Source organism: Otolemur garnettii, unplaced genomic scaffold (genome assembly GCF_000181295.1).
Source record: "Otolemur garnettii isolate 467f Iridium unplaced genomic scaffold, OtoGar3 scaffold00099, whole genome shotgun sequence".
NCBI classification, from domain to species: domain Eukaryota; kingdom Metazoa; phylum Chordata; class Mammalia; order Primates; family Galagidae; genus Otolemur; species Otolemur garnettii.
The window spans coordinates 2,748,712-2,758,327 of NW_003852494.1; the positions used below are offsets into that span (position 1 = coordinate 2,748,712).

Here is a 9,616-nt window from a genome sequence, read left to right on the forward strand (position 1 = left end):
AAAAAAAAAAAAAAAAGTAGAAAAACTGAGGCAAGAACATCGCTTGAGCCCAAGTTGGAGGTTGCTGTGAGCTATGATGCCATAGCTCTCTACTCAGGGCAACAGCTTGAGACGCTGTCTCAAAAAAATAATAATAATAAAATAAAATAATAAAAATTATTCTCCTGGCCTAGGACAGTGGCTCATGTCTGTAATCCTAGCACTCTAGAAGGCCAAGGAGGGTAGATTGCCTGACCACAGGAGTTCCAGATCAGCTTGAGCAAGAGCAAGATCCCCATCTCTACTAAAAATAGAAAACTGAGGCAAGAGGATCACTTGAGCCCAAGAGTTAGAGGTTGCTATGAGCTATGATGACACCATGGCACTCTACCCAGGGTGACAGAGTGAAACTCCATCTCAAAAAAAAAATTCTCCTGGTTGTCCTGAAATAAACATTGAGCTAGCTACACCAAAAGAATTTTTAAATGAGCATTCCCAACTAACTAGGATTATAAAAAGATGAGCATGTGAGCCACAAGTCCGTCAAAGCCACCTATGTTGTTCCCAAAGCCAAACTCAAGGCAGCATATATGCTCTAAAGAGCACATGAAGGAATACTCTTTACTTATTAGTAAGAAGCAAAAAAAAAAGGGCGGCACTTGTGGCTCAGTGAGTAGGGTACCAGCCCCATATACAGAGGGTGGCGGGTTCAAACCTGGCCCTGGCCAAACTGCAACAACCAAAAAAGAAAAATAGCTGGGCGTTGTGGCAGGCACCTATAGTCCCAGCTACTCGGGAGGCTGAGGCAAGAGAATCACCTAAGCCCAAGAGCTGGAGGTTGCTGTGAAGGTGACAAAATGAGACTCTACTGAAGGTGACAAAGTGAGACTCTGTCTCTACAAAAAAAAAAAAAAAAAGCAAAGCACTCTGAAAGTTTAGGAAGGAGAGAAGGGAAATGATGTGGAACTCAAATATCTTCTTAAATGACACCAACTCACAAAATGGTGATTCCCAGGCCAACCTCTCAAAATGTAGCTAAAATATTATATACCAGAACAGTCCAAAAGAACTTTCCTCAATGATGGAAATGTTTTCTACTATGCTGTGAATACTAGCTCCATGTGATCACTACTGATCACTTAAAATGTAGCTAGTGCAACTGAGGAAGTGAATCTCAAATTTTACTTAACTTTAATCTACTTAAATTTATAGAGTCATATGTGCACAACAGCTACATGTATATACTTACCATTAACAAAAGTAGAAAAATGTAATATTGGCACTTAGATGAAGGGGAAAAAAATCATAAATTTTTACTTACCACTATTATTAGCATACAAGTGTAATAAATGGGGAACAAGAAGGAAGGTGAAAGATCTGAGAAACTGACCTTTACTAACTAATGTTTCTCTTATCTGGTTTCTCTGTAAGCTACAACTTTCCCTTTCTATGATGTGCGGGTACCACTGGTTCTATTCATGATTATCAGCCTTGTTAGAGGTCAAGTTTTTGGTGCAGGAGGCAGGAGCAAGGGGAAGGAAGAGAAAAAACATCTTACCTTACGTGAGAAAAAATGTACAAAATGAAAAATAATTTCCCAAGGCAGAGAATAAACTGGGTTATTAGAAAAATTTCTTTGCATCCCTTCAATTAGACAGTACTCTGCCTCATCAACAAAGGGTGCTGATGACCAGGATGGCTGGGTGGCTTGCTGCCCCATGTAGGCACAAAGCACATGGAAGAAGGCACAGGTGGCCGGGCGAGGTGGCTCTCGCCTATAATCCTAGCACTCTGGGAGGATGAAGCAGATGGACTGCTTGAACTCAGGAATTCAAGACCAGCCTGAGCAAGACTCCATCTCTACTAAAAATAGAAAAAGGATCATTTGAGCCCAAGAGCTTGAGGTTACTGTAAGCTATGATGCCCATAGCACTCTACTCAGGGCACCAGAGACTTTGTCTCCAAAAAATAAAAGGCACAAAACAAGAACCCTGTTATAAACAAAACCTAATTGTGTCCAATGTGTAACTTGGAAGGTCTCTGTATTTAGTGAAACTAAGTAGTCAATAACAATCCAAAGCAATACATTACTAGAGGAAAAGGGATTTATTTTATTTTAAAAAAAGGTAATACCTACCTTAATTTAGAGTTTGGGTTTGATCTGATTCCCCTCAAGGTACAGTATTTATTGCCATAAACTAATACAGTCAATTTAAATCAACATTTTGAAGAAGGGAAATAGCTGCAGTATTTTCCTTTATGGAGAATTAGTTTAAGAACAGGAAATGGCCAGAAACTCTGAAATACAGGCTCCCAACAGGTACTTACCAAAATCTGAAGTTCTTTTTCCAAAGCCTCTTTCACTTGACTGACTTCACTCAAATTTTCCTGAAGATTAGTAAGCTTTAGCTCTTTCCCCTGGAGCTCTTTGGTGATGTTACTAGCCTAACGTACAGTTACATGGTATAGAAGTAAATGAACAAAAGAAAAAAAAAAAGAAGAATGAGATGAAAAAAAAAAAACACAAAAACTTTATGAGAAACAAACAGAAAAAAACTGGAAGGAATAAAAAGTTGGTGTTTTTTTTTTAATTCTAAGAAGCCATTAACTTTTCAAACAATTCAGTTCTAGATATGATTATATAGAGTAGACATAAAGTTCATGTGCAATTTAAAATTTTAACATAGTAAACTGCACACAAAATTTATGGACACCTAGAATATACCTATTTTAAACAGTCAAAATAGACTGTTTTTCTATACCTCAATTTAATTTGGAAAACTCAGCGTGATCTAAAGCAGAAAGTGCAGATGCTTACTTTCTAAATGAGCTATTTGAGCCATTTCATTTTCTGGAGTTTAAAAACATTAAGGCCACATGCACCGAACCTGGCAGGTTTGAACCCAGCCCAGGCCAGCTAAATAGCAATGACAACTACAACCAAAAAATAGTTGGGCATTGTGGCGGGCACCTATAGTCCCAGCTACTCAGGGGAGGAGAATCACTTAAGCCCAAGAGTTTGGGGCTGTTGTTAGCTGTGATGCCACGAAACTCTACCAAGGGCAACAAAGTGACACTCTATCTATAAAAAAAAAAAAAAACAACAAAACAACATTAAGACAGGAGTGATGGGAACACATATACATTATTTTCTGTAATTTTGTATGTACTTAAATTTCAACATTTCAATAAAAATAAAATTTAAAAATCTGCTAGGTAACAGTTACTACTACATTAAATCTTGACATAAATAAAATGAACTAACCATTAGCTATACATTATCTTCTAATCAATTTTTGTGTATTGACAGGTACTTAGGAACCACATGAGGAGATCTGAGAAAAATCTCCTGTAACTAGTTTATCTTCAACTATGATTACTTAGTAAACTTTTACTGTTTATCCTCACCACTCCCCATTTAACATCACAACCCTTCCTTCTTTGCCAATAGGGCAGCCTCTCTCACAAAAAGCTCAGAACATTCAGCATCAATACCAGCACCTCAACTAGTGGCGGGACTGAGAAAGAATTCTTTGAACAAGCCTTAAAAGTGAAGATAACATTTAACAAGACTAGTTAATATGAAATGCAGCTGGTGAATGTTTTATACAATTTCCTATGCCTTGACCAAACTCACACTTGTCTAGTTTTTCCTCAAAAAAGCAAAAGAGTTCTCATTGTGCCACAGAAAAACTCCAGTGAAACACAACTCATGATGCAAAGGGCTCTAGGGTCTTAACCTTAATTTTGCCATGAATATTATTTATCATAGTACTTTCATTTATAAGAGTCAAGAAGCACTCAGAGCTCACATTGTATTTTCGTACTTAACCCTATAGATAAGGCAATTACAGTCATGGGTAGCTTAGGGTCAAGAGTATGTTCTGAGAATTACGAGGTTAGGTGATTTTGTCATGTGAGTATCACTGAGTGCGCTTACAGAAAACTAGATACCTAGGCTAGGTGGCGTGGCCTGCTGCTCCTGGGCTACAACTGTCGCTGTTCTGAATACTATAAGCATCTAAATGTATTTGTGGATCTAAATGTATCTAAACATAGAAAAGGTACATACAGTAATATAACCTTATGGGACCATCTTGTTACATGCTGTCCCTGACTGAAACATACTGAAACATACGTGGGCAGGAAAGAAGGACATAATCTTCTAAGTTTTTCTCTTAATTTGTTCACTCATTTATCTTTTTTTTTTTTTTTTTTCAGTTTTTGGCTGGGGCCGGGTTTGAACCCGTTACCCGCGGTATATGGGGCCAGCGCCCTATTCCTTGAGCCACAGGCACCACCCTCACTCGTTTTCTTGACATCATTGTCTTAGGGAGCTATTATACATAGAGATTGTGGACTCAAACTAAGCTTAAACAAGAGATCTCAGCATAAAGTACTAGGTAAGGTACCCAGGTAAAGGCAGCCAAAATAAATGTATGTGGTTGAGCTACTATTTTCTCTAATCTCCTCAGATGAAACCATATTCAAGATACTCAGAAGATACTAAACTATAGTCAACTGGGAGGACCAAGCAATTTGTTTTAATTAAGTCAGAAATTTTACAGATGAATTAACCGAACTCAAAAGTAACACATAATACAAAATAAGGATAATAAATGAAAAGAAAAGATGAAGGATGTTGATACAAACCTTGCCACTTTCAGCATTCTTTTCAATCTCTAAATTTTTAATCTGTTTCTCAGCTGCCTCAAGCTGCTGTCTAAGTTTCTCAATTTCCGATTTACCTTCGGAACTGGCTTTCTGAAGTGCATCAAGATCCAAAAGCTTTTCTTCAGTAGCCTTGAGCTGTGATGTAAAATTATCAATAACCTTGGTTTGTTCATTGCATTTGGCTTGTAGTACCTCTAGCTCCTTTACCTTTATTTCAGCTTCCTGTAATTTGTTTAACGTGTCTTCCATTTCTACTAGATGCTGGTCTTCCGCTTTGTCCAGTTTTGATTTGATGGCTTCCAGACTGCTCTCCTTTTCCTTAATGACCTTCATCAGTTTAGCCCTTAGGGCTTCTATCTCTTTAGCATGAGCAGACCGCTCAGAGTCTTGTTGATTCTGTAAATTTTCTATTTCATGCTGGTAATCAAGTCTCATTTTCTCTATTTGTGTTTTTAATTCAGCAAATTCTGCTATCTCTGTTCCAACCCCTTTGCTAAAGGACACCTTCAGCTCTTCCATCGCCTGCTGGTGGGATGCAATGGCAGTCTCCAGTTTGGACTTCCACAGAGCTATCACATCTGAATTCTCTTTGTTGGCATGATCAAGCTTGCTTTTCAATGACTCGTTCTCTTTGGAAAGCTTCTCTGTGGCAGTATAAAGAGCCTTTATCTCCTTCTGATAAGTTTCTTCCTGGGCTCCAAAATGTTCTTTCAGAGAAGCTATTTCTGTCTGGTGGTCAGTATGGGTGACTTCTAACTTTTCTTGCAAAGAGCTTATCTCTTGCAATAGAGAAAGTGACATATCCACATCCCCAGCAGGTTTATTGGACTCCAGCCTTCTTCGGAGCTCAGCTGCTTCCTGTACTCTCAGTGCTAGGTCTTTCTCTAATTCCATTATACGTGATTTTTCTGATACCGTAGCCACCTATTAACAGTAGTCAAAAAAAATTTTTTTAAATAACAAATCACCCTGGGTGAAGGACATTTCTACAAATGGAACTTTACCCTGGAAGTGAGAACAACGTAACCTAAATATTGTACCCTCATATTAATTTGAATAAAGTTAAAATAAATAAATAAATAACAAATCACTGATACTTTTCCTTAACCCTGAAGATATAACCTATCTCAAGCCACAATCAAGCTGTTGCAACTGATTACAGGTTAATGTATCTAACCAAAATAATGGCTTAAGCCCAATTTGAGTAGCTCTAATCCTAAATTATAATCTTCAGCAAACTCCTAACATTTTGAGACACTAAAGCAGTGGTTCTCAACCTTCCTAATGCCGCGATGTATTTTCATTGCTACAAAGGGATCACAACCCACAGGTTGAGAACTGCTGCACTAAAGGAATCTTAAATCGTAAGAGTTTAACTCATCCCCAAAATAGTTTTTCCTCTAATGAAGCTTAAATCAAAGGAGTATCCATTAATTGGTAAGTCAACAGAAAGAGTAATTTTCAAAGTACTCAAATATATTATCTGCCTCCTAAAAGAACCTATACTTTGTCAATTTTTTCTACCCTACTTCATATTCATCTAGGATGCATAACTGTTTATTCAACTAATAGGGTTGATCTTAAAGACTGTGCTGTTCAAAGTAGCAATTAGCCACATAAGGCTACCGAGCAGTTAAAATGTGGCTCATCTGACATGAAATGTTGCTGTAAGTGTAAATAAAATATACATCAGATTTAGAAAACTTAGAAAAAATGAACCCTAACCCTCTGTTTTTATTCTGATTACATGGTGAAATTATTTTAGGTATATAAGTTTATATAAAATATATTATTCAAATTTTCACCCGTAACTTACTAAAATGTAAGTTAACGTGGGTACCAGAAGATTTTAGGCTGTACACTTGTAGTTTACATTGTATAAGAGATCTAAAATTAACCTGTCAAATGTTCCAAACACATTACCTATAGAATAAAAGCTTCAAGTGGATAATGAAGAATTAACTAAGCTTTTTTTAAAAAAGACAAAGTAAGAATGCTTACTTACCTGCAATTATACATAAGAATCTTAGAGAGTCTCCTTTTGGGATTTTAAAATGGGCACACATCTTGTTCCCCTAACCCAGTGGTTCTCAGACATTAGTATGGATGTAAATCACCTGGAAAGTATGTCTAAAATGCAAGGTTCTAGCTACTCCTACATATTTTGATTCTATCTGCACTCTGAGGTAGAACCAGGAATCTGCTCTTTTTGAATAAGCACTCCAGGGCTAGGAAAAAAACACTTTCTTAACCTGTGTCTTTTCATTCTTAGAAAATTATTTCCCTCTGCTACTTGTTAGGCAGTTTAGTGAACAGAACATGTAGAAAATACTAGCTTCAGGCATAAAAATTATTTGATTAACCTGGGAAATAGAAGGGAACACAAACAATTTAAAAACAGCAGTGAGTCCTGAATTTTAAGGACCAAAACTCTGAATTTAAGACTCCTCTCCCAAACTGCCTTTATTGGGACAGAAAATAATAGATATGTTTCTTCCATTTCCTCTGCCCACCTCCAGATTGTAATACCAATAAAGACTAAAACATCCTTAAGACAAGAAAGCACTTGGGTCTCCCAAACTGCATTATCGAGTCATTAATATTTCAGAGTTGACTATAATTGCTGTGCTTTGAGAACAGAGATGCTTCCAGTTAAAAATGTTAATTCATTTACATACAATTTTCTGGGGAGGGAAGAGTCCAACTATTTGTTACCTCAAAATAAGGTATAAAATATTAACAAACCCCTTTGCTGCAAAGTCTTTAGAATCAATAAATCCAATAGAGCAATAATTCTTAGTGACAACAAACAGCTAAGTAAAAAGTAATAAAATGAAAATTATAATACGATTGTACTTTATATGGTATTTTCATATAAAGTACAGCACTTCTATTTTTTCTTTCTTTTTTTTTTTCTGAGACAGCGTCTTACTTTGTTGCCCTCGAGAAAGTGCTGTGGCGTTATAACCCACAGCAACCTCAAATTCTTGGGCTCAAACAATTCTCTTGCCTCAGCCTCCAGAGTAGCTGGGACTACAGGTGCCTGGCACAATGCCTGGCTATTTTTTTAGAGACAGGGTTTCGCTCTTGCTTGGGCTGGTCTCGAACCCAAGAGCTCAGGCAATCCACCTGCCTTGGTCTCCCAGAGTGCTAAGCACTTCTATTTTTTATTTTACTTCCCAAAGTCTGTCCTCAGTGGAGAAGTACCTATGTGTCTGCCTCTCCCACTAGTTTGAGATAATAAATTAAGTCAGAAATTATTTTGTATTCTGCTAATATCTATTTGGCACCAAGCATACTGTTTGTAAAATGACCTTATTGGCTAAAAGGAATTCTAAAGTGCTCCCTAAAAAGTAATGTAGATGATATGAAACGAATATGGGTCACTGGTTATTTTCACACTTGGCAATCCATTAGTGAGGATCAATAGAAGATACATTTTGTTAGGGAAATACAGTAAAACCTACATAGCTGACCACCTCCCTGCACTGAGCACCTCCTTGAGTTGACCTAGATTTCACAGACTGGACATGCGCCACATGTACTAATGCCTAGTTCCTTATGTTGACCAGCTCCATATGTTAAGCAGTTTGTTATAGTCCCTTGGGTGGTCAACTTACAGAGGTTCTACTTCCTAAACTTTCATCTGAAATATCTGGATAAACCATGCTGTAAATCAGTGATTTTTTTCAGTGAGAAGATTTTAGGAGTACCACAGAAAGTTTTAAAGATCATTAATTATTTTTGAAAGAAGTTCAAAGCACAGTAAGTACATTCTTTTTTTTTGAAACAGAGTCTCACTATGTCGCCTTTGCTAGAGTGCTATGGGGTCACAGCTCACAGCAACCTCAAACTCTTAGGCTTAAGCGATTCTCTTGCGAGTAGCTGGGACTACAGGCGCCCACCACAATGTCCGGCTACTTTCTGGTTGCAGTTGTCATTGCTGTTTAGGGGCCGGGCTCGAACCCACTAACCTCGGTATATGTGGCTAGCGCCCTACACACTGAGCTATGGGCTCCAAGTCAGTACACTCTTTTTTCCAACTCTTGTTTTGATCAACATAATTTAAGTGTGCCACGGAAATTACACTACAGGTTCAAGAGTGCTATGAGATAAAAAAAGATTGAAAAACACTGTTATAAATAGATGCCTTCTTATGCAGAACAAAAAGAAAGCATCAATATTGTTTGCTGACAAAACTAAGATATGGGAGAGGAGCTTAAAAGTTAAAAAAAACATATCCTTACTTCAACACCCAGTCATACTAAAGGAACTCAATCTCATTAGTCTCTTTTTATTTCCCAGGTCAATTCTTTGGCTCTCAAGTAAAGAAGAAACAGCACTAAATTAGCACTTCTTTTTCTTTTTATTTTTTTGAGACAGAGCCTCAAGTTGTCGCCCTGTATAGAGTACCGTGGCATCACAGCTCACAGCAACCTCCAACTCTTGGGCTTAAACAATTCTCTTGCCTCAGCCTCCCAAGTAGCTGGGACTACAGGCACTCACCACAACACCCGGCTATTTTTGGTTGTAGTTGTCATTGTTGTTTGGCAGCCCAGGCTGGAATCAAACCTGCCAGCTCTGGTCTATGTGGCTGGCACCTTAGCCACTTGAGCTATAGGTGCCAAGCCTATTTTCTGAGACAGAGTCTCACTCTGTTGCAGTGGGTAGAGTGCCATGGTGTCATTGTAGCTCACAGCAACCTCGAACTCTTGGGCCTGAACAGTCCTCTTGCCTCAGCCTCTCAAGTAGCTGGGACTACAGTAGTGCACCACAATGCCTGGCTAAATTTTCTATTTTTAGTAAAGATGAGAATTTTGCTTTAGCTCAGGCTGTCTGGAACTCCTAAACTCAAGCAATCCACCTGCCTCGGCCTCCCAGAGTGCTAGGATTACAGTTGTGAGCCATCATTCCTGGCCCACTTCATTTTTTTTTTCTTGCCAAATGCACAGGAAAAATCTTT

General features: G+C 38.0%; 1 protein-coding gene across 1 annotated transcript in view; it reads right to left on the reverse strand.

Moving 5' to 3' along the window:
- The window catches only part of CLIP1 (CAP-Gly domain containing linker protein 1), a 107,343-nt gene that overhangs the window by 69,920 nt on the left and 27,807 nt on the right, over positions 1 to 9,616 (reverse strand). Inside the window, exons 9-10 of the mRNA XM_023516840.1 lie at positions 4,633 to 5,577; positions 2,308 to 2,424 (exon numbers count right to left, since the gene is read on the reverse strand). Of these exons, the coding sequence (XP_023372608.1) occupies positions 2,308 to 2,424; positions 4,633 to 5,577 (1,062 nt within the window). The remainder of the gene's footprint in view (positions 1 to 2,307; positions 2,425 to 4,632; positions 5,578 to 9,616) is intronic.